This window comes from Heteronotia binoei, chromosome 4, assembly GCF_032191835.1.
Source record: "Heteronotia binoei isolate CCM8104 ecotype False Entrance Well chromosome 4, APGP_CSIRO_Hbin_v1, whole genome shotgun sequence".
Lineage (NCBI taxonomy): Eukaryota > Metazoa > Chordata > Lepidosauria > Squamata > Gekkonidae > Heteronotia > Heteronotia binoei.
The window spans coordinates 167728847-167753174 of record NC_083226.1 but is presented as its reverse complement, the minus strand read 5'-3'; the positions used below and the strand labels follow the sequence as shown (position 1 = coordinate 167753174).

Below are 24328 nucleotides of genomic sequence, written 5' to 3'. Positions count from 1 at the left end.
ACCTCACCTCGGTATCACCTCACACTCTGTCTCCGCCGCCTCAGCCCAGTGCCGGAAGTGTGCGTTGCTAACGCGAGTTTAGGTCGAACGTCACTTCCGGTCTGATTTTGCCATAACCCGGCAGGCCACATAAATGTCCTCAGCGGGCCGCATCTGGCCCACGGGCCGTAGTTTGAGGACCCCTGGTTTAGGTCTTGGCACTCAATATCTAGCAACCTGTTTTTAATTTGTTGTACTGCGGGCGGTGAAGGACAGCATGGGCAGTAGTTCTAGGGATAAACCCATTGCTTTGATTTTTTTCCCCCCTCAATATGTGCTGACCGATTTGACAAGAGTAATTGTTAAGACACATTTTGGGGGGTTTTGTTTTGTTTTTTAAAAAAACAGGTTTTCTACTGAATGCAGCTAAAGAAATTCTGTCACTGGCTACCATGAGCAGTCCAAGAGAGACTGGCAGCTCTACGGGAATAAGCTTAATTCCAATACCAACAGCCATATATAGCTTGGAATCCAAAACATAAAGCAAAATAACGCGATTCCTCTAAGTACTTCTGAAGTCACACAGAACAGCAGTGGGAGCGGGGGGTAGCCCAGTGCGAGCAAAGGGACAAAGAATGGGGAACAGCTTTGTTAGGAATCTGGTTAGAAGAGGACGGACGAGGAAAAGAATATAAAAAATAAAGCTTTTTGTCAAGTCAATCAAGAAAGCACTGCCTTCTCCTTTCCCCCGTACAGAAGTCACTGAATTTGCTGCTTACATGGCCCACCAAGTCTGACCCATCCGCCCTAAAGCACATCTAAATCACTGCAGCTCAAAGCAACTGGAGCTGATATCTTTGCCTTCTCCTACAGCTGGGATCTCAAACCTTTTTGGGCCTACAGACACCACTGGGATCCTGACACCAAATGGTGGGCATGGCCACAAAATGGCTACTGTAGGGGGTGGAGCCAGTCACAAAATAGCTGCTGCAGCTTGCTTTCAGTCACACAGTGCTTGTGCTGTGGTGGTAGCTGTTGACAAAGCAATAACCTGACCCCCAGCCCCTGCACAGTCACTCTAATCTCTAACGGCCAATTAGAAGACTTGCTGGGGAAGAAACACCATTTGGCCCTGCCCACATTCTAAAAGGTCAGGGAAGTTGTCAGCAGCACCATGTTGGGGACCCCTGTCTCACAGCATGTGTCATAGCACCTTTGCTGGAGTTCCGTGGGTCTCTGAGAATCCTGTGGACAGCATCTCCCACAATCCATTGTGATCTAAATTCCATGCATTCTTAGATAGAGAGGGTTTGGGGTGGGGTGGGGGGCACCTGGGCGTACTGATACGTCTTTTAGACCAGTGAAAATTTTTTTTCAAATTAAAAAAAAGGCAGTTAGTCCCCTGTGCAAGCACCAGTCGTTTCCGACTCTGGGGTGACATGACATCACAATGTTTTCACGACAGACTTTTTTACGGGGTGGTTTGCCATCGCCTTCCCCAGTCATCTACTACAGCAAGCTGGGTACTCGTTTTACCGACCTCGGAAGGATGGAAGACTGAGTCAACCTTGAATCGGTTACCTGAACCCAGCTTCCGATGGGATCAAACTCAGCAGAGAGCTCGGACTGCTGTACTGCAGCTTTACCACTCTGCGCCACAGAGCTCTTTTATTTTCAAATACGTTTGTTTAACTTCAGGATGCTCTGCTATGCAAAACACGTTATGATTTCCTCTGTAGGGTACTTTTGAAAATTCCTCTAAAATAATCCCCGGTTCAACAGCTAAAACAGAGAATTACAAGTACAAACGAGTAACCGAGTATGCAAAATGTCAAAGTAGCACAGAAGGCAATTGTGAACGTGTACAACTGTGCCAGAATTCTTAGCACTGTCTCCAAAATACCTCAGTGCTTTTTTTTTTTTAAACGTTCTTAGCCCATATGTTTATAAAAAGAAACTTTTATCACAAAAAGGAAGCAGCATTTTCTTTTAAAAACTGAGCAATGAATAATATGGGTTTTCATGGGTCAAGACTGGAGATATTGGACATACTATAAGGCTGCATTCAGACAGCCGATCTGATGCGAAGGCAGCACTCCTGAGGAACGGATCTGAATTGTCCATTCAGACAGCCACATCTGTCAGAAGATGCCAAGTTCCTGTTGTCACCCGTCGTCTCTGCGGATCTTCTCTGGAGTGCCAAAAACCCATTACAAATGGATCAGCTGTGCTTTCCACAACACGTCTGACCGTTCTACAGCACTGTCTAGCCGTGAGGAAAGGGGAGCCTCCTCTTCCCTCACGGTGCCATTTTAAAAAATATCTCAGCGATATGCACATAAGCACATAAGTGCTTGTCAGACCTGAAATATACGTCTTTCTCGCCTGTCAAATTAACATGCGGTTTTCTTTCCTGTCAGAATCGGTGTTCCAAATCAGGGTCAGGTGTTTTAAGATTTATTTCTCATGGCGGAGAGATAAATTAAGTCATGAGGGAAGGGGAGCCTCTTCTTTCCTCATGGCGCCATTTTAAAAAAAATATCTTCCACTTATGCGTTTATGTACATAACTTCCCGGGAAAGGGGGGGGGGAAACAGCCGGGATAAGGGCACACTACCCTAGTTGTCTGGACATTCTGTCTGGACATTTTTACACTGAATGGTAAAGGGACGGGTGAGAATGAAACGGGATAAGGGCGCGCTCACCTGGTCGTCTGACCTCAGCCTAAGTTTCTAGGTTCATTAGCTTCTTATTTCTTTGCTGTCTACAAACATTTTGGGGTTATTCGTAGTGCTTAACAAGAACGCTTGGGAGAAAAAAAGAGGTTTCTTTCAATCATCGCTAGACAAAATGTTACAATCAGCTGGACAGTGATTACTCTAGTGTTCTTGAAGATGCTTTTATCCTGTCTAGGAATGGTGAAACTACTGGTTGAGATATTGTAAAGTTTCCCGGAAATCCAACAAACTCAGAAGTCGTTCCTTTATAGGATTCTTCTGGGCTGTTAGGATACTGCGCTTTTTAACCCAAGCTTAAAACTGGTTTAGTCAATATGGGATGCAAACTGGATTGTTTTCTACAAATGCATATAAGAAATTTGAATGCGTAACATGAGTTCTAGAGTAACTGTAAACTGTTGACAGAAACATGGAAAAAAGTGCATTGCCTTTTCTCTGGGGTTCATATGGGGAGAGGCGGTCCTTATAGCAATTATGCAGCACTTCTGAGCAATCAGAGCACCATGAACAAATAATTTATCATTATTTCAAGGATCCTCTAATTTAAAAAATAAAATTAATATATATATATATAGAGAGAGAGAGAGACAGAGAGGCCACATTCAACATTTGCCAAGGAAGCTGTTAAGTTTTTCAGAGTACGCAATTCCGAGCTAAAGCCTCGCCTCTCCCTGAGCAGTCATCTGCTTAAAGGTGACGATGAAAGAATCACTAGGATTCTTTATTTGTGGAGCGACATATGGGACTTGTAATGGGATAGAGGCAGAACAAGTTTTCTCCCCACTTTTATAAATGCTAGCTTAGGACACTGATATCACTCCTTTCCTCCAAAGGGACACCCCATTTTATTCTCACAAGAGCCCTGGAGTATATGCATGGGAGAGAGCAAAAGACTAGCTCAGAGGTGGCCAAACTGTGGCTCACACATCTTGTGTAGCTCTTGAAGCCCTCCCCCACCACTCACTGGCTGGCTTGGACAATGCATTTAAAGGTTCTGTCTTTCCACCTCTCCTCCCCCTCTATTTTTTTTTCCTTCCTTCCTTCCTTCCTTCCTTCCTTCCTTCCTTCCTTCCTTCCTTCCTTCCTTCCTTCCTTCCTTCCTTCCTTCCTTCCTTCCAACATCTGACGTTTATTCTATGTGGCTCTTATATTAAGCAAGTCTGGCCACTCCTGGACTAGCTCCAAGGATAACCAGTGAGCTCTGTGACCAAGTAAGGATTTGAAACTAGATTATGTCCTCGGGTCCAAGACTAGCACTACAGCTAAGCAGTTCTGCTGGCTTTCTGTAGGCAGCCAAGGTTTGCATGAAAAGAGCCAATGATGAAGAAACTCTGGAAACGCACCCCCCCCCCCCCCGCATGAGCAATATTAGTTGTGCTTAGAGATGTGAAGGCCCAGAAAAAATCCAGAAAAATTCAGGCAAAAACTGTCCCCCCCCCTGTTTTTCCCTAAAGTCTCCCCCCCCCCTGAAAAATTGGAAAAATTGAAAAAAAGGAAAGGGGAAAAATTGATTATGGAACGTTTTATTTTAACATGATGAATAAAATATTTTTAAGACAAGTGTTCAAATATTTCCAAATCATTTCTAAAAAATATGTATGGTAACAGATTATTCTAATTTCTGTGCCCTGAGGACAAGCAAGTCCTAGGTCATGCCCATTCATTCATTTTATTTTCCTAAAGCAGGGCTGAGGAACGTCCAGTCCGAGGGCCGTTTATGGCCCTCGAGATCACTTGGTCTAGCCCTCGGGGATTGCTGGGCCAAGCCGAGCCATGTGGTGCCTCTACAAAAAAAGCCTTAGACAAAGGCATTTTCTAGGGTGGCAGGCCAGGTGTTCATATGCCAAATTAATGTCTCCCCACATGACTTCAAATAGAAAAACAATTATTTGTATTAATTTTGCTGGCCTGAATCATCCTTCCTCAGCGGAGCACTGTTTTTTACGTTGATAATTTTGTATGGCCCGCAAATGATGATATAAATATCCAAATGTAGCATTTCCCCCCCCCCCAATTTTTCCAAAAATTTCCATTTTTTCCCGGGAACCCCCCCCCCCCGTTTTTTTTCCGAGCTTCAAAATTTCTGGAAATTTTACATCTCTAGTTGTGCTACCATTTATACAGTTGCAAACAGACACCCAGGTACACAGCACAGCATCCAAAAGCACCCCCTCTTGTTTACATTCAAAGACAGGCAGGGATGCAAGGTAACCATGATGGTGATGTATGTAGATTCGAGCAAAAACGGATGAACCCTTGAAATGAAGGAAGCCGGTCAAAAGTATAAACCCACTGTATCCACTCCTGGCACATTTCTGAATATGGCTTTCCGTGGAACAAAACAGAAACAAACATAATCTGAAAAGCAGGGATAAAACAATAATAATGGCTTATAAAAGTATTATGAAAAACACACATTCTTCATTTTTAGCAATAAGAGATAAGAATTCATTCCATTCCCAGGAAAGTAATCCAGACAGATTCTGAGAAAAAGCTCGGCCAAAGAGGCTCCTCTAGCACATCCACACCCTTTCACTGTTCCACTGATATGTCGAAACAGAGATCGCTGCCATACCTCCATGACTTCTTGCATGGACTATTGTTTGCTCACGGCCAAGGATCCAGCGGAAGGTACCAAAGAGTATAAAAATGTTAAAGGGCAAGCTGGGGAGGCTCTTACTCAATCTACCCAGACATTCTCAGCCCCAAGGGACGGCCAATAAGGGAAAGAGCTCATCCACCAACTTTTCCAAGAAGTGTATCAGTTTTCCCCCAAGATCTCTTTTTGCAGCATCAAGGAAGGTTATGCTACCATTTTGTTCTGGTTCACAAGTTTAATGCTGCAACGCCCAGGGAGTATTTGCCTCCTCCCTCCCCTGAGTTGTGTCAATTCAGAGAAGGGCGATATACAAATCTAAATTATAAATAAACAAATTACATATTTCTAGACAGGAATGTCGCCGGTCTTCAATGGAGCTGGCCAATACAATGAAATCCAGCATCAACAGCTAAGAGACCATTTGTATTGCTATGTGATTCTTCTGTTAATATTCTTACTGAGTTTGAGGTGTTGGGCTTTACTCAAAGTTCAAGTTTTGAAGCCAACAAAAAGAGAGAGAGAAAACACAAAAAGGCAACCAAAGCTTTTGCTTCAGTATGTTAGGTCTAGATTAGGGGTCCCCAACCTTTTTGATATAGTCAAAGCTAAGGAATTCCCAGTAGTAATGTATGGCTGTGAGAGTTGGATCATAAGGAAGGCCAAGAGCAGAAGAATAGATGCTTTCGAGCTGTGGTGCTGGAGAAGAATCTTGAGAGTCCCTTGGACTGCAAGAAGATCAAATCAGTCAGTCCTAAGAGAAATCAATCCAGACTGTTCTCTGGAAGGTCAGATGCTGAAGCTGAAGCTCAAATACTTTGGCCACCAAATGAGAAGGGAGCACTTACTGGAGAAGACCCTGATGCTGGGAAAGACAGAAGGCAAAAGGAGACGGCAAAAGATGAGATGGCTGGACAGTGTTACTGATGTAACAAACATGAATTTGAGCAGACTTCGGAGGATGGTGGAAAACAGGAGGGCCTGGCGTGACTTTGGTCCATGGGGTCGCAAGAGTCGGACTCAACTGCGCGACTGAACAACAACAATCTTTTTGATCCTGTGTAGTGGGTACAGCCACAAAATGACTGCCACAGAAGCCACAAAATGGCTCCTGAAGCTTACCTTCAGCCACACACTAAGGAGGCTTTTACTGTGGCAGCAGCTGTTGTCAAATCTGCCCAGCTAATCAAGTTTCCATTGGCCAAGGATACAGGTGGGGAAGGGAAGCTGGAAGCAAGTGAACTTCCCCTCCCTGTTTGCCTCTTTTCATGTGGCATTTTCAGTATGTGATGAATCACAAACACCAGAATCTAGGGACACTTAACAGTAATTTTATCTCACAACAGAGTGGCCAGGTCTGTAGGAAGGGGCTGGGGTGGGTGTGGGTGAAAGAACTATTTTAAAACTGTGAATCTGCCCTCTCACTCTGCATTAGAATTAGACAGGGGTCATTTCATAGAAAAAGAGGTGCCAGAGCTCATTAGCACAACTCATTGGCATATGCCACACACCCCTAACTTCACCGGAAGCTATACTAAATTATATCATTTACCTTAAAATGTTTCTTGAATGAGAACTGTCATAAGAAAACCTTACTCCCATCATACTTTTTACATTACTTTCTCCTATGTGGCCAGAGTGTCAAGATTTCCATCTGTCTGCTCGATACGTTTCGGTTCTTTCCCCATTTTTTTTGTGGGGAAAAATATTAGAAAGTTTGTCAAATCTCAGAGTTCAGCAAAGGGTGTGTATGAAAAATGGAGCCCAGAAGCAAGTGGGTTTTTTGGGGGGGGAGGTAAGAAAGAAAGAAAGCACAATAAAATTTATAAGTTCTGAAGCTCCACTCCTGTGAACTCCTGCCCAAAATGAGGCCTGGAATTAGATAACCGATTGAAGAAATCTCACTGTAGGAAGACTGCCCCATGATTTCTTCTCAGTATAGCACTTTTTAAAAGTGTAGGAAGGCCCGGCCCCACCAAAATAGCAATTACAGCATTATTCATGTAAGGGATACCCCCTTCGACCTGTCTGTCAAGCTATCCAGAAGTTAGAGGAGAGGGTGCACTTTCTTGAACCACTAAACATGGAAGTGAATTGTGGCTGGGGTCTTTGGGGAGGGGGGGAGAAAGGATGCAAGTAAAGAATTATAACAGGTGTGTAATAATGAGTAATAATGAGTAACTGGCTGAGTAATAGGAAGCAGAGAGTGAGTATAAATGGGCAGTCTTTGCAGTGGAGGACGGTAAGCAGTGGGGTGCCGCAGGGCTCGGTACAGGGTCCCATGCTCTTTAACTTGTTCATAAATGATTTAGAGTTGGGAGTGAGCAGTGAAGTGGCCAAGTTTGCGGATGACACTAAATTGTTCAGGGTGGTGAGAACCAGAGAGGATTGTGAGGCACTCCAAAGGGATCTGTTGAGGCTGGGTGAGTGGGCGTCAACGTGGCAGATGCGGTTCAATGTGGCCAAGTGCAAAGTAATGCACATTGGGACCAAGAATCCCAGCTACAAATACAAGTTGATGGGGTGTGAACTGGCAGAGACTTACCAAGAGAGAGATCTTGGGGTCGTGGTAGATAACTCACTGAAAATGTCAAGACAGTGTGCGATTGCAATAAAAAAGGTCAACGCCATGCTGGGAATTATTAGGAAGGGAATTGAAAACAAATCAGCCAGTATCATAATGCCCCTGTATAAATCGATGGTGCAGTCTCATTTGGAGTACTGTGTGCAGTTCTGGTCGCCGCACCTCAAAAAGGATATTATAGCATTGGAGAAAGTCCAGAAAAGGGCAACTAGAATGATTAAAGGGCTGGAACACTTTCCCTATGAAGAAAGGTTGAAACGCTTGGGACTCTTTAGCTTGGAGAAACGTCGACTGCAGGGTGACATGATAGAGGTTTACAAGATAATGCATGGTATGGAGAAAGTAGAGAAAGAAGTACTTTTCTCCCTTTCTCACAATGCAAGAACTCGTGGGCATTCGATGAAATTGCTGAGCAGACAGGTTAAAACGGATAAAAGGAAGTACTTCTTCACCCAAAGGGTGATTAACATGTGGAATTCACTGCCACAGGAGGTGGTGGCGGCTACAAGCATAACCACCTTCAAGAGGGGTTTAGTTAAAAATATGGAGCACAGGTCCATCAGTGGCTATTAGCCACAGTGTGTGTGTATATATAAAATTTTTTGCCACTGTGTGACACAGAGTGTTGGACTGGATGGGCCATTGGCCTGATCCAACATGGCTTCTCTTATGTTCTTATGAGACTACAAGTTGTTGTGAGCAAAACCCCCTGCTTGGTCTAGTATTCAGACAGCTGGCTCTCCACAGCCAAAGCAAGCAAGCAAGCAAGCATCATGAAAAGTGCAAATGTATCAAATTAAACTCACACAGGCCTTGAATTCAGCAGGCGCTCACAGGAGCACAGCTTTGAACCTTCCTGAGGGTTCCCCCTCCTCCTCCCTCCCTCCCTTGTCCATTGAATAGTAGGTGCAGCTGCAGAACAATCCCTGGATTAGGAGAGCGGGCAGCCAGCCAACCACCAGGAGTTTTGCCACACCCCCAGCAGCCCCCATTAACCCCCGGAGAAGCCCACACCACCCTTTCTCTGCTTCTTATGTGATTTTGGGCAGCAGGTGGCTTGCTGGCCTTTTGACTGTGTGTGTGTGTGGGGGGGGGGGGGCGGCCGGCCAAAGAGAGCCCTAGGTGAGCAAGGCCTGATTGGGTTAACTGCATCTCTAACAAGCCCAAGCAGGCCTCGCTCGCCCGGGACTCTCCTTTCTTGTGTCGGGTTGCTTTTGGTTGCTGGTGGGGGACAGCATATGCTAATGAGTTATGCTATTGAGCTCCACCACCTATTTTTCTACAAAACGACCTCTGACACAGCTTTGGCCCCCAGCATGTGGTACTCTGATCCCAGACCAGCTTAATGGACAGACTGAAAAACCCCACTGTATGGGAAAAGCCTTAAATGTATGAGCAAGATTGTAGTTCATCATCACTGGAAACATGTAATAACCCAGATAATCATTTCTAAATCCACTGTGTAGATAAAGCTTAAGGATGGAGAAATAGTTTGGTTTTCCCTGTATGGGGGTGGAGTGGGGGGCTGCGACTCAGTGGTAGAGAATCTGCTTGGCGTGCGGAAGGTCCCAGGTTCAATCCCCGGCATCTCCAGTTAAAAAATCTAGCAGTAGGTGATGTGGAAGACCTGAATCTGAGACCCTGGGGAGCTGCTGCCAGTCTGAGTAGACGATACTGACCTTGATGGACCAAGGATCTAATCAGCAGAAGACAAATTCATGTGGAATTGAACCTTTTTTAAAAAAAATGCATGTTTTTAAAATTTGGATGTGACTTTGAAGTGAAGTCCATGATCCCATGCAAAAAGTGAGTAAGAGTGATTAATAGAGAAGAAAATCAGGGAAGTTATATCTTTTTTGCATAGGAGTTCTTAAGATTGCCAACCTCCAGGTGGGGCCTGGAGATCTCCAGGAATCATCATAACTTATCTCCAGACTGCAGCGATCAGATCCCCTGGAAGAAAGGGCTGCTTTGGAGGGTGGCATTACCTTGCTGAGGACCCTCATCTCCCCAAACTACACCCTACAAAGGGTCAGCACCTCAAATCTCTAGGAATTTCTCAACCTATGAAGAGAGGAACCCTATGAAGTGAGGAAGATAGCCAGCTTCAAGAGGGGATTGAATAAACATCTGGAGCAGAGGTCCATCAGTGGCTATTAGCCACAGCATATTATTGGAACTCCCTGTCTGGGGCAGTGATGCTCTGTATTCTTGGTGCTTGGGGGGCAAAGTGGGAGGGCTTCTAGTGTCCTGGCCCCACTGATGGACCTCCTGATGGCACCTGGGTTTTTTGGCCACTGTGTGACACAGAGTGTTGGACTGGATGGGCCATTGGCCTGATCCAACATGACTTCTCTTATGTTCTTATGTCTTCTGTGATACAGTGTTGGACTGGATGGGCCATTGGCCTGATCCAACATGGCTTCTCTTATGTTCTTAAGATAGGTATGGTAATCCTATAAAGAGAGGAAGATGTCCTTGTCTGGGTCCTCCAAGGCACCCAGAGCAAAACTAACTGTTTGGGTTTCCTGCCCTTTTCTCGTTTCTGCTGCATATCCTAGAAGCAAGAAAGGCAGCAATCTCAAACTCTAGGATGGTTTCTGGAAAACAGTGAAATCACCAATAAAAATATAAGAAGAGCCCTGCTGGATCAGAACATTGGTCCATCTAGTCCACCCGTCTCTTACCCAGTGGCGAATCGGTTCCTCCGGAGGGCCAACAACAGGGCACAGAGGCCGAGACCTCCATAACAACATGACAAGAGACCTGCTGGATTAGACCAATAGTCCATCTAGTCCAGCATCCTGAACCACAGTGGCCAACCAGTTCCTCTGGACAGCCAACAGCAGGGTGTAGAGGCTGAAACCTTCCCCTGATGTTGCCTCCTAGCTCTGAGATTCAGAGGATTAGTACTTCTGAATGTGGAATTCCCCTCAGATACCATGGCTAGCAACCACTGATAGACACATCCTCCATGAATTTCTCCCTAAATGATATTCCTTCAGCTGCATTTTCTTCCATTAACAGTGTCCACTGCCCCCAGATCATTCACCATGGAAAAGCCATTGAATGAGCCAACAAGCAGATCTGCCATTAGCTACTCCACCCTATCCCAAATGAGGCCTTATGATGTGCCAATCCTATTCATCAATCACCAGAATTTGGGGAGGAGGTAATTAAATTTAATCTGTGACAGTTAAGTAGTTAGTTTTACCTACACTCTGTTATTTTGCTAAGCAGAGCGATGCTGTTTTTTAGTCTTGTTATAATTTGGCTGGGCAAACTTTCACAGAAAAAAAGGAAAAAAATGTTTTTGATGGCTTATTCAAAAGGAAAAACAGCCATTTATCAGAGGTTATGAAAAAAAAATCTCATACTTGTGTTGGAAACTCTAGCTTGGCAGAACACATTTCATTAGAGCTAGTTCCTTCAAAATGTTCGGTGAAAAAATAATGATGTTTGTTATAATCTTGTTAGCAGCTTGGCCTACATTAAAAGAAACAAATGTCATAGTCAGAGACTTTCCTACATCCTTAACCCAGGCCTTTATGGCTGAAAAAAATAAAAAGGGGAATTCAAAGAAAACTTTCCTTAAACTTTTGATTCAAAAGGGCTAACCAAGACAAAATATCCTTTCTTGCTATTGTCGTTCTGAACTTTCTATCAGACCATTATTGTAATGTTTTAAAGTAAGCTGCCCTGAGCCCACTTTGCGGGATAGGCAGGGTATAAATCGCAAATTAAATGACATTAAACAGTCTTAATGTTGACTGTTGTCAACATTTCAGTACAGGAGAACAGAGAAGGATTCCAATGATGCAGCACTCATGAGGAAGTGACCAAGACCAAGCGATCACGGGGCCCATGGAAGATTTCCCAGCAACTCTGGGGGCAGAAAATTAGCATCTATAAGGGAGATAAAATGCTACTAAAGTGCTACTGGACTCTTTGTTGTTGTTGTTGTTCAGTTGCACAGTCGAGTCCGACTTTTTGCGACCCCATGGACAAAGTCATGCCAGGCCTTCCTGTCTTCCACCATCCTCTGAAGTCTGCTCAAATTCGTGTTTGTTACATCAGCAATGCTGTCCAGCCATCTCATCTTTTGCCGTCCCCTTCTTCTTTTGCCTTCTGTCTTTCCCAGCATCAGGGTCTTCTCCAGGGAGTGCTCCCTTCTCGTTTGGTGGCCAAAGTATTTGAGCTTCAGCTTCAGCATCTGACCTTCCAGGGAACAGTCTGGGTTGGTTTCCCTGAGGACTGACTGATTGGATCTTCTTTCAGTCCAAGGGACTCTCAAGAGCCTTCTCCAGCACCACAGCTCAAAAGCATCTGTTCTTCTGCACTCGGTCTTCCTTATGGTGCAGCTCTCACAGCCATACATACGTTGCTAACGGCTCTACTGCAGCAGAAAAGAGCAAGAGTCCAGTAGCACCTTAGAGACTAACGAAATTTGTGGCAGGGGAGGAGCTTTCCTGAGCCACTGCTCACTTCCTCAGATACAAATTTTGATAAGTCTCGGAAGGTGCCACTGGGCCCTTGCTCTTTTCTATTGCTACAGACAAACATGGCTTCCTGTCTTGTTCTGTTGCAGGCCAAAATGGCTACCCTATCACACTTTACAGACAAATGGTTTCCTTTCGTTGATTATGTCACTTCACAGGAACTTCCTCCTTACAGTCCCTCACAGATGGCTATGATCTACTTCTAGTTTCGTTTCTCACCTTCTTAGCTCTCTGATTTATCACCATCCCTCTCAACCTATCTTTCCAGCCACAGGAGTGGGTATCTACTATTCTATATATTTTAACTTCCCCTTTAACTTTCTTTTTCTTATCCTACTTCTTTGACCTTTCTCTTAACTGTTTTAAATCTCATTTAAGTTGCATATTGATTGAATGCTTTTCTTGAACTATACCAATAGAGAGATCATCCAACTTTTGTTTTGAAACGTTGTTTGGCTCTACATTTTAACTGACATACTTAGGTTCCACTTATATGTCCGTATCCTTTGCTGTTGCATTTTATGTGATACCTCCTACGCTGTATTATATGATTTGTATAACTTTATTTTCAAATAAATTTTTTATTTAATTTTTTTTTAAATGGCTATCCTTCTGAAACTATACGCGGCTACGACTGTTCCCTCTAAGCGGAGTTAACGTGAGCCCAGCTCACAGATTTTTAGCTTCCAGCTCACATGTTTTTGCCTTAGCTCAGAAGAAATGGCCCCAGAGCACAACAATTGATGCAGTAGCTCACAACTTTAATACCAATAGCTCACAAAGTAGGATTTTTGCTCACAAGACTCTGCAGCTTAGAGGGAACATCGGTGACTACAGACCATTGTTCCCTCTAAGACGAATTACTGCGAGCTAGCTCACAATTTATTAGCCTCCGGCTCCCATGTTTTTGTCTCAGCTCAGGAAAAATGGCCCCAGAGCAAACTAATTGACGCAGTAGCTCACAACTTGTAATGCCAATAGCTCACAAAGTAGAATTTTTGCTCACAATACTTCACAGCTTAGAGGGAACATGATTAAGGACTATGTGTTTTCTATATCAACGACCATCAGCCCTTCCAAACTCAGGTTCCACTGGGCTGCAAACACAGGACACAGAATCGGGTGCTCGTGATAAAGAAGAGTTATGGTCTCACCGATGTCAAGACCAGGGCTGCAGGCAGTAGACCAGCTAGGGACAGGAAATGGTAGTTGAGCAATGAGAGGTGTGCCATGGTGAAGAACGAGCCAAGGATCAAAGCCGTGATGGAATCCTCTCTGCCATAGAGTGACCCGCTTCAGTGTCCTGCTACACCTCTCAGCATGAGTAGAAGAACACAAGAAGAGCCGTGCTGGATCAGACCAAAGGCCCAATCAAGACCAGCATTTTGTTCACGCAGTGGCTGATCAGCTGTCTTAAGGAAGCCTCCGAGCAGGGTGGTTGTAACAACATCCTCCCGCCCATGTTCTCCAGCAACTGTTATCAAAAAGGCATATTTCCTCTAGTACTGGAGGGAGTAGATATCCATCGTGACTAGCAGCCAATGATAGTCCTGTCCTCCGCAAATCTGACCATTCCTTTTTTAAAACTTTCCAAATCGGTAGCCATCGCCAGATCCTGTGGCAGGGAGTTCCACAGTTTAACTACATGCTGTGTGAGGATGGAAGCACTCCCCTTTTGTCTTTCCTGAATCTTCCACCCTTCAGCTTCAATGGATGACCTCAAGGTCTAGTGTCAGGTTCCAGTATGTCCAGGGATCCTGGAGGGGTTTTTTTTGCCATCTTCTGGGCATGGAACAGGGGTCCCTTCCAATTCTATGATTATATAACGGGACAGGGAAAAAACCCTTCTATTTTCTCTGCACGATGGATAATTTTAGACCTAGAATCGTAGAGTTGGAAGGGACCTCCAGGGTCATCTAGTCCAACCCCCTGCGCAATGCAGGAAACTCACAAATACTTCTCCCTAAATCCACAGGATCTTCATTGCAGTCAGATGGCCATCTAGCCTCTGCTGAAAAACCTCCAAGGAAGGAGAGCCCACCACCTCCCGAGGAAGCCTGTTCCAGTGAGGAACCGCTCTAACCTCTATCATGTCTCACCTTACTTGCCTTTTTTACTAAGCTAAACAGCCCTGTGTTTTAACCGATCCTCACAGGGCAGTTACTCCAGCCCCCTGATCACTTCACTGCACCTTTTCAAGTTCTCTGGGTGTGTTAAGTGCTGTCAAGTCAGTTATTACTTATGGAGGACCTTATGAGTTAATGACCTCCAAAATGTCCAATGATGAATAGCCTGGCTCCAGTCTTGAAAACTGAATCTACTGCCCATCAACTTCATCGAATGCTTCCAAGTTCTAGTATTTCGGGAGAGGGAGAAAAAAGTTCTCTTTGTCAAACCTCTCCACCCCGTGCATAATTGCACAATCCTCTATTGCCCCCCCCCCCAGTTGTCCCTTTAGTAAACAAAGAAGAGTAGGCTTTTATACGCCGCTCTTCCCTGCTCTAAGGACTGTCAGAAAGGCTTACAATCCCATTCCCTTCCTCCCCCCTCAACAGTCACCTTGTGAATTAAGTGGGGCTGAGAGAGTTCTGATGGGACTGTGACTGGCCCAAGGTCACCCAGCAGGCTTCAGGTGAAACCAAACCCGGTTCTCCAGATTACAGTCCGCTGCTCTTAAATCATTACACCATGCGGGCTCTCATACCCCTCAGCCTTTCCTCACGGGGAAGGTGTTAATTGACTCGGTTCTCTTCTGCTCTGCCTTGGAGTGCAATCCACTGTGACGAGGTCAGCTTTGTGTTCTGATTTTTGAAGACAAAACATGCAGAGCAGAGATGGCCAAACTTGCTTAATGAAAGAGCCACACAGAATAAATGTCAGATGTTTGAGAGCTGCAAGACGGAAGGAAGGAAGGAAGGAAGGAAGGAAGGAAGGAAGGAAGGAAGGAAGGAAGGAAGGAAGGAAGGAAGGAAGGAAGGAAGGAAGGAAGGAAGGAAGGAAGGAAGGAAGGAAGGAAGGAAGGAAGGAAGGAAGGAAACAAACAGATGGGGAGGGCAGAGAAGTGGAAAGAAAGTAACTTTAACTTTAAATGCATTTTCCAAGCAACTGGCTGGCTTGGCTTGGAGAAGTGATTTAAAGAGACAAATGCTTTCTCCAAGCCAGCCGATAGGGTAGTGGGGGCTTTGAGAGCCACACAATATGTGTGGAAGAGCCACACGTCACTTCCGAGCCACAGTTTGGCTGTCCCTGGTGCAGAGTATTCTGCTTCCAGACCATTCCTGGTAATCAAGCTGTGTTAAACCACACATGCACCGAATTTCAGCTTTCTGTCTCTGGCGGAAATGCCTTAAGCCCTGTCAGCCAGATCTTCTTTAGATGATCCGCTATGGACTAAAATAAGGGGAAGAAATTCCTGTTAATTAGGGCAAGTGATTATTGTCAGGAACCTTTAGAAAGCTTAGGTTAGGACAACTGAAAACGATTTATTCATCCCTTTTAAAGGGAAAGGACTGCTCCGTGTTTGAAAGTGCGGCGCTAGTTCTGCAAGTCAAGATGTTCGACGACACACATGTTCCTAAATTAAATTAAGCCGGTAAGGACTGTGGGTGGCTGCCTGTCTCCTACGCCTTGCACACGCTGTGCCTGTTCCAAAGAACAAAAGGCATGCTCTTTTGCTGCCTCCTCGAGGAAAAGCAGATGCACTGTCACAGAGGGACTGTAAACCGTTCCCTGGCGAGTGAAAATATCGCTTGGTAAAGGAGACCTCTCCTCCATGGATCTGTCTAAATACCCTTTTAAACCTATGACTGTGGCCATCCTCCGGCAGCAAATCCCACATCTCAATCAGTCGTTGTGTAAAGAAGTTATTTCCTTTGGTCTGTCCTCAGGAACTCACCCCTTACAGCTTTAAAAATCTAGATGCCAAACAGGAACATTCATTTAGTTTTTGCATCAGGCAACTACCCCCTTGTGACGTCGCACAACCACCAACTCAGCGGGAAAGAGGGATGGTCCCAAGCGGTCATGAGGAGGAATTCAGAAGAACGCAAGAAGAGCCCTGCTGGATCAAACCAATGGCCCATTTATCTAGCATTCGTACAGTGGCCAACCAGTTCCTCTAGATGGCAAACAACACGGCATAGGGGCCAAGGTCTTCCCCTGATGTTGCCTCCTGGCTCTGGGATCCAGAGGCTTAGTGCCTTTGAATGTGAGAAGGTTTCCCTCAGGCACTGTAACTAATAGCCACTGATCGACTTATCCTCCATGAATCTATCAAATCACTTTTGAAAGCTGTTTATCCCGTGGGCATCACTACATCCTCCGGCAGTGTATCCCACATTTTCATAGAATCACAGAATGATAGAGTTGGAAGGGACCTCCGGGTTCATCTAACCCCCTGCACAATGCAGGAAACTCACGAATACCTCCCCATAAATTCACAGGATCCTTATTGCTGTCAGACGGCCACCCAGCCTCTCTGTTTAAAAAACTCCAGTATTGACCAATGTTCCCTCTAAACTGTGGAGTCTTGCGAGCAAAAATTCTACTTTGTGAGCTACTGGCATTAAAGTTGTGAGCTACTGCATCAATTAGCTTGCTCTGGAGTCATGCTTCCTGAGCTCAGACAAAAATGTGTGAGCCAGAGGCTAAAAAATTGTGAGCTAGCTCACAATAACTCAGCCTAGAGGGAACACTGGTCTTACTGGAGGTCTTACACTGTTTTACTGTGTAAAACAGTATTTCCTTTTGTCCGTCCTGAACCCACTGCCCACCAGCTTCATCGAATGCCTTCTAGTCTTTGAGGAGAGGAAGGGGAAAAAATCTCTTCATCAACTCTCTCCACCCAATGCATAATTTTATACACCTCCATCATGTCCCCCCTTGGTCTCATATGAGCATATGAAGCTGCCTTATACTGAATCAGACCCTCGGTCCATCAGTATTGTCTACTGAGACTGGCAGCGGCTCTCCAAGGTCTCAAGCTGAGTTTTTTCACGCCTTCTTGCCTGGACCCTTTTTAGTTGGAGATGCCAGGGATTGAACCTGGGACCTTCTGCTTACCAAGCAGATGCTCTACCACTGAGCCACCGTCCCCCCTCCTTTCTTAGGAAGAAAGTCTGCAGGCTCTTTAAGCACCCTTTCAAGAGACAGAGGCCTATTCAAAACACATCTACCACCAAAGCTACAGGGAATTCTTTACTTGTCTCATGAACATATATGAGCATAAAGCTGCCTTATCCTGAATCAGACCCTCGGTCCATCAAAGTCAGTATTGTCCACTCAGACTGGCAGCAGCTCTCCAGGGCCTCAAGCTGAGGTTTTTCATGCCTATTTTCCTGGACCCTTTTTAGTTGGAGATGCCAGGGATTGAACCTGGGACCTTAACATATATTTATGAACATATGAAGCTGCCTTATCCTGAATCAGACCCTCAGTCCATCAAAGTCAGTATTGTCTTCTCAGGCTCTCCAGGGCCTCAAGCTGAGGTTTTTCACACCTATTTGCCTGGACCCTTTTTTGGAGATGCCAGGGATTGAACCTGGGACCTTCTGCTTACCACTGAGCCACCGTCCCTCCCATAATGACTCAGGGGCTGATGCTCGGCCAGGGAAAGTCAAATACGCGAGACTGTCAGTTATTACAAACAATATTTGTATTTCTTATACACCCACGATGCATCACCAATTCCAGCCTGATTGAGTTCTGCCGTCCAGAGACGAAAAAAGACAAGGATTCAAAGCGCTGGCATGTTCAGCATTAACGGTTTTGCACACCGTGGGGTCTTTAAGAGAGAGGAAGCACAGCCAATCTGCTTTAACTTTTCTTGCTGCCAGGAGAGTCAGAGACAGGGTGGGAGTGGGGTGGGGGAGACAGAAAGGAAATAAAAGGCGTATGAAAGCCTTCCTACCACACACAGCACTGTGGCCGGGAATTGTCAGCATTCCCAACGCAGGCAGAATTGATTCATGCTGAAAGCAGACACTCAAAGAGGCATGGCCACGATAGACAAGATTCTTATCGCAACGAAGGAGAAGGACAATCTATCTGCTCAAAATCTAAGGGCAACAGCAACAAAAGGACTGTTTTGGGCTAAGCGCAATTCTGCGGTGCGGTAACCAATCTGCCACTGAGCCACTGTCACGGCGCCACAAGGAATACAACTGGATCCGAGTCCGGTGGCACTTCCGAAGCCAACAAGGTGGCGTCAGATGAAAGGAGCTTTGGCTCTTGGAAACGTATACCCTGAAAATCTGGTTGGTCTCTGAGGTGCAAACTTGCACTTGAATCCAGCTGTTCTACTGAAAACCGACAAGGCAACCCTCTGGGGGAAAAAAAATAGAAACAGCTGCCAGAACCAACAACAGCTAGTTCTTAGAACAAAGTAGGAGCCCAGTAGCGCCCTTAAGACCAACATAGTTTTATTCAGATTGTAAGATTACATACGCCTGCATACTTCTTCAGACGAGGGAATGGGGGACAGTGAGCAGAACTACATATAGCTGGTGGGCAGCGGTTGAGAATGCAAAGTGATAGTTAGGGGAGGGACGGTGGCTCAGTGGTTGAAGAAGAAGATGATGATATTGGATTTATATCCCGCCCTCCACTCCGAAGAGTCTCAGAACGGCTCACAAACTCCTTTCCCTTCCTCCCCCACAACAGACACCCTGTGAGGTAGATGAAGATATTGGATTTATATCCCGCCCTCCACTCCGAAGAGTCTCAGAGCGGCTCACAATCTCCTTTCCCTTCCTCCCCCACAACAGACACCCTGTGAGGTAGATGAAGATATTGGATTTATATCCCGCCCTCCACTCCAAAGAGTCTCAGAGCGGCTCACAATCTCCTTTCCCTTCCTCCCCCACAACAGACACCCTGTGAGGTGGGTGAGGCTGGAGAGGGCTCTCACAGCAGCTGCCCTTTCAAGGACAACCTCTGCCAGAGCTACAGCTGACCCAATGCCATGCCAGCAGGTGCAAGTGGAGGAGTGGGGAATCAAACCCTGTTCTCCCAGATAAGAGTCTGCACACTTAACCACTACACCAAACTGGATGAGCATCTGCTTGGTAAGCAGGACGTCCCAGGTTCAATTCCCGGCATCCCCAACTAAAAAGGGTCCAGAAAAGTTGGTGTGAAAAACCTCAGCTTGAGACACTGGAGAGCCGCTGCCAGTCTGAGTAGACAATAGTGATTTTGATGGACCCTAGGTCTGATTCAGAATAAGGCAGCTTCATATGTGTTCATACAAAGTTAGGACCCAATGGCAAAATAGTATAATAAACAAACTGGTCTGGATAGCATTTGTGTGGAAACCAATACAAAGTAATAAAAGCTGCCTTTTATTGCTCTTGCTACAAGTCTAGGTAAAACAAATGGACATTTATTTCCTAGTGATGTTCTGGTCCACCTAATTTTAACATGTAACGTACATTATAAGCACCATTCTATACATTATAAACATCATTCTAGTTTGCCATTACAAAAAAAAGAAACATAAAATATAGCGAAAATGGGTTAAGTTCTTATTATCTACAATTTTATCCATGGCACAGAGTGGTAAAGCTGCAGTACTGCAGTCCAAGCTCTCTGCTCACGACCTGAGTTCGATCCCAGTGGAAGCTGGGTTCAGGTAGCCAGCTCGAGGTTGACTCAGCCTTCCATCCTTCTGGGGTCGGTAAAATGAGGACCCAGTTTGCTGGGGGTAAAGTGTAAATGACTGGGGAAGGCAATGGCAAGCCACCCCGTAAAACGCCTGGCATGAAAACGTTGTGAATGCAACATTACCCCAGAGTCGGAAACAACTGGTGCTTGCACAGGGGACTACCTTTACCTTTATCTCCTGAGGAGTCTTTATTATTGGAGGAGTGGTAGCTGCAGGGTAAGAACACTTAACGTGACTGAAAGTTTCAGTTGTGTTTGGCAGCACAGCGGAAGAGCACTTAGCCCACAGGGATGGAGGGAAATCAAGACTGCTGTAGGGAAATGGGGGTCATTCCACTGAAACTCGCGAGCTTTAGCCACTTCAGCCACAATGGGCTGAACAGACTGGGGTAAGATTACTTAAGATAAAGTACTCTACATCAAGAATACTATTTTCCCTGCCTGTTTCCTATAGAGGTCAAAAGCAGTTCACACCAAGCTGTCAGAGAGAATGAAGGTTTAGAAGAATTTATGTGAGAGCTGAAGTGGGAAATTTTAATGCGACAGAACACACACGTGCTCACACATACACAGACGCCCCATGTGGCCTCCAGATTTCCACTCGGCGGAATCACTGGCAAGATGTTCCTTAAATCTCATTAAAGCCCACATCACAGATCCCTTCTGCTCCGCACAGTGGAAGCCCCGCCTTTCTCCCATCATCCACGAATCTGACAAAGGGAGCTTTGAGTCTCGAAAGTTCGTACCCTGAAAATTTCGTCGTCTCTGAGGTGCTACTGGACTCGAATCTAGCACCTCCGTCACTCACAAACTCCTTCCTTGCAGGAAAAAAAAAAAGGCAAAACACCCACCGGGCAAATTGTCACCAAAATTTCCTGTTGACATAAGCAGCAATGGTATCATAGAGACTCACTTGCTACTCCTGATGCAAGTCCATAAAGTAGTCCTCCTCCATCGGACTCTGGTTGGAAGACGTGAGCACCTGGCGGAGGGCTTCTCTCTTGTCTGATGAAGTTATACAGCAACGTTTTCACAAGTCTGCTGGTGTACGGGAGACTGGAAACACAAGAGACCGAAACTTAGTTCTGTTTGTGACAGTACTACAACCCACACGTAACGTTTCTAATTCACATTGTACTTTTCTCTAGGTAGTTCTTTCTGAGAGCCAGTTTGCAGTGTGCGGACTCTTATCTGGGAGAACCGAGTTTGATTCCCCACTCCTCCACTTGCAGCTGCTCGAATGGCCTTGGGTTAGCCATAGCTCTCGCAGAGGTTGTCTTTGAAAGGGCAGCTGCTGTGAGAGCCCTCTCAGCCCCACCCACCTCTGTTGTGGGGGAGGAAGGTAAAGGAGATTGTGAGCCATTCTGAGACTCTGTCCTTGAAAGGGCAGCTTTTGGAAGAGCTCTCTTAGCCCCACCCACCTCACAGTGTGTCTCTTGTGGGGGGAGAAGACATAGGAGATTTAAGCCGCTTTGAGTCTCTGATTCAGAGAGAAGGGCGGGGTATAAATCTGCAGTCTTCTTCTTCTCACAGGGTGTCTGTTGTGGGGGGAGAAGATAAAGGAGATTGTAAGCCACTCTGAGTCTCTGATTCAGAGAGAAGGGCGGGGTACAAATCTGCAGTCGTCTTCTTCTTATGCCTAGTTTTACTGAGATGATTTTTAAAAAATCAGGCAACAGGCCAACAGAAGATACTCAAAGAAGAATGTTTTTATATCCCACTTTTCTCTACCGTTAAGCCTTCCCTTCTTCTCCCCACAACAACCACCCTGTGAGGCAGGTGGGGCTGAGAGAGTTCTGAGAAGGCTGTAATCGGCCCAAGGCCACCCAGCAGGCTTCTTGTGGGGGGAGGAGCGGGGAATCAAACCCGGTTCTCCAGATTAGAGTCTGCGGCTCTCAAGCACCGCTCTGCACTGGCTGACATGTGGTCTTAATACCAACACTTAAAACAAATTTAGTCAGATAGCTGTGTTGGTCTGAAGCGACAGAACGAAGTTTGAGTCCGGGGGGGGGGGGGGGCACCTTTAAGACCAAAAAAGTTTAAGTCTGGGTATAAGGTTTTCTGTGCTGCACATGTCTTCAGAATTAAACTTTGTTGGTCTTAAAGGTGCCCCCCTGGACTCAAACCATTGCTCCATTTCACACGAAGGGACTGACATCCAGATCACTAAACAGATGTAGTGTGAGTGTGTGAGGGGGAGTGGAATCTAAAGTTCCTTGTTGACAATGAACGAATTACTGCTCATAAGGTAAATATTGAATATTCCAAAGTGCTCTGGTAGGAACTGGCTAGCCTAAGCTCAGAGGTGTGGACATTAGATCTCCCATCGTTCCTGGCCTCACTAATGGTTTGAATTAAAAATCAGCCTTGATTAGTATGAGGCACGGAAAATTCATCGAGCAATGAACTTCCCTAGATCCCGCCTAGATCTTCATGAACTCTTGCCATTCCTGTAATTAGTTTCAAGCGGGTAGCTGTTGCAGAGCAGGTGGAAGAGCAAGATTCCAGGCAACTGAAAACCAGCAAGATTTCCCAGGGTATAAGTTTTTGAATGCTCCCTTCACCCTATTTGTACCTGATGAAGGGAGCAGGGCATTTTGACTCAAAAGTTTATACCCTGGACAATCTTGCTGGATAGGGGAGGGACGGTGGCTCAGTGGTCGAGCATCTGCTTGGGAAGCAGGAGGTCCCAGGTTCAATCCCTGGCATCTCCAAAAAAAGGGTCCAGGCAAATAGGTGTGAAAAACCTCAGCTTGAGACCCTGGAGAGCCGCTGCCAGTCTGAGTAGACAATACTGACTTTGATGGACCGGGGGTCTGATTCAGTATAAGGCAGCTTCGTATGTTCATATGGATGGATGGTCTTAAAACCTCTGTTGGTCTTCAAAGTGCCACTGGACTCAAACTTTTATTCTACTGCTTCAGACCAACACAGCTATCCACCTGGATCTATCTAACCCACCTATCTACCTATTATTTTATGTTTCAATTTCCAAATGAAACCTGTCTTTTTATCAATTGCACTCTAAACTTCCTCTAGATTTCACTCTTCTGCAGCTGCCCATGAACATAAACGCTACGCTGTGTCTTACGCTACAGGTAAGCAGAAATTCGGATTTGATAGGAAAAACTGTCAAAGTTCCAAATGTTTAGAGGGCAAAAAGAAAATTAAAGAAAATTAAATACTCATTTGCAGTCATAGGAAGTGATTACTATCTTCGTGTGTGTGTGTGTGTACGTACGTGTGTGTGTGATCTTTGAATTGAACAAAGCTAGGCGACGGTCCAAAAATCCTGCTTTGGCTTCAGGAAACTCCTTAATGCATGTTTAAGGATGCATCCATAAAGAGTATCAAAGACATTATCAAAACAAGGCTTCACACTCCAAGAATCTGGAAACTTTGATACTCCAGGTTCAGGGATGGGTGAACCGCATAATGAAGGAAGTCTACGTGCCAAGTCTCCAACAGGACTTATATACAGCCAAGGATCAATCCCAAGTCTTGTAGCTTGCCACTGGCAAACCCTCTGCTCTAAAAACTCATCCATCCATCCATCCATCCATCCATCCATCTATCTTACTTTAAATTTGTATGCTGCCCATGCCATAAACTGACTCTGGGCAGCATCTAAAAAGGTCAAGGTTACTAGATCTGTAAGTATGAGCTAGGTTCTAGAAAATCACATGATTTGTTATGTGTACCTAGGGAGGACTTGTTTTTCCCCTCAAAAGCAGTCTCCTATGACCACGTGAGATGATATTTTTATGAAGTAAGATTCTGAAGAAGTTTCCAGCACGGCAGAGCGTGGAGGGGTCTGCTGTTAAAGTCAGTTTTTCCAAAGGAGTATACAAGTGTGAGGGTTCCTCGCCTTGAAGAACCTTTCTAGATCTCAGCACTAGGGCTGAAGTGTTCTTTCTGAGAAGCATGAGGCAGCTGCGGTTGTCCTGCTCCTGTGTGGCAGCTCTGTTCCTCCAGCGAGGTCTATCATTGGTAATCTCCTTGGCCAAATGCACATTCTGCAACAACCCAGACTTGGGTTTTTCTAGGGTTACAAAGTTTCCACTGACAAGGGGTGGAATTCTAGCAGGAGCTCCTTTGCATATTAGGCCACACGCCCCTGATGTAGCCAATCCTCCAAGAGCTTACAAAAAAGAGCCTTGTAAGCTCTTGGAGGATTGGCTACATCAGGGGCGTATGGCCTAATATGCAAAGGAGTTCCTGCTAGAATTCCACCCCTGCCACTGACCAAGGTTGCCAGGTCCAGGTTGGGAAA

At 45.5% G+C, this 24328-nt stretch overlaps 2 protein-coding genes across 2 annotated transcripts in view; both read right to left on the bottom strand.

Annotated features, from left to right (window-relative positions):
- RPL17 (ribosomal protein L17) overlaps positions 1–24328 on the bottom strand; it is a 456550-nt gene that overhangs the window by 196296 nt on the left and 235926 nt on the right. The gene's annotated exons all lie outside the window — the stretch shown is intronic.
- DYM (dymeclin) overlaps positions 1–24328 on the bottom strand; it is a 421761-nt gene that overhangs the window by 211370 nt on the left and 186063 nt on the right. Inside the window, exon 8 of the mRNA XM_060236187.1 lies at positions 20969–21111. Coding sequence (XP_060092170.1) covers positions 20969–21111 — 143 coding nt within the window. The remainder of the gene's footprint in view (positions 1–20968; positions 21112–24328) is intronic.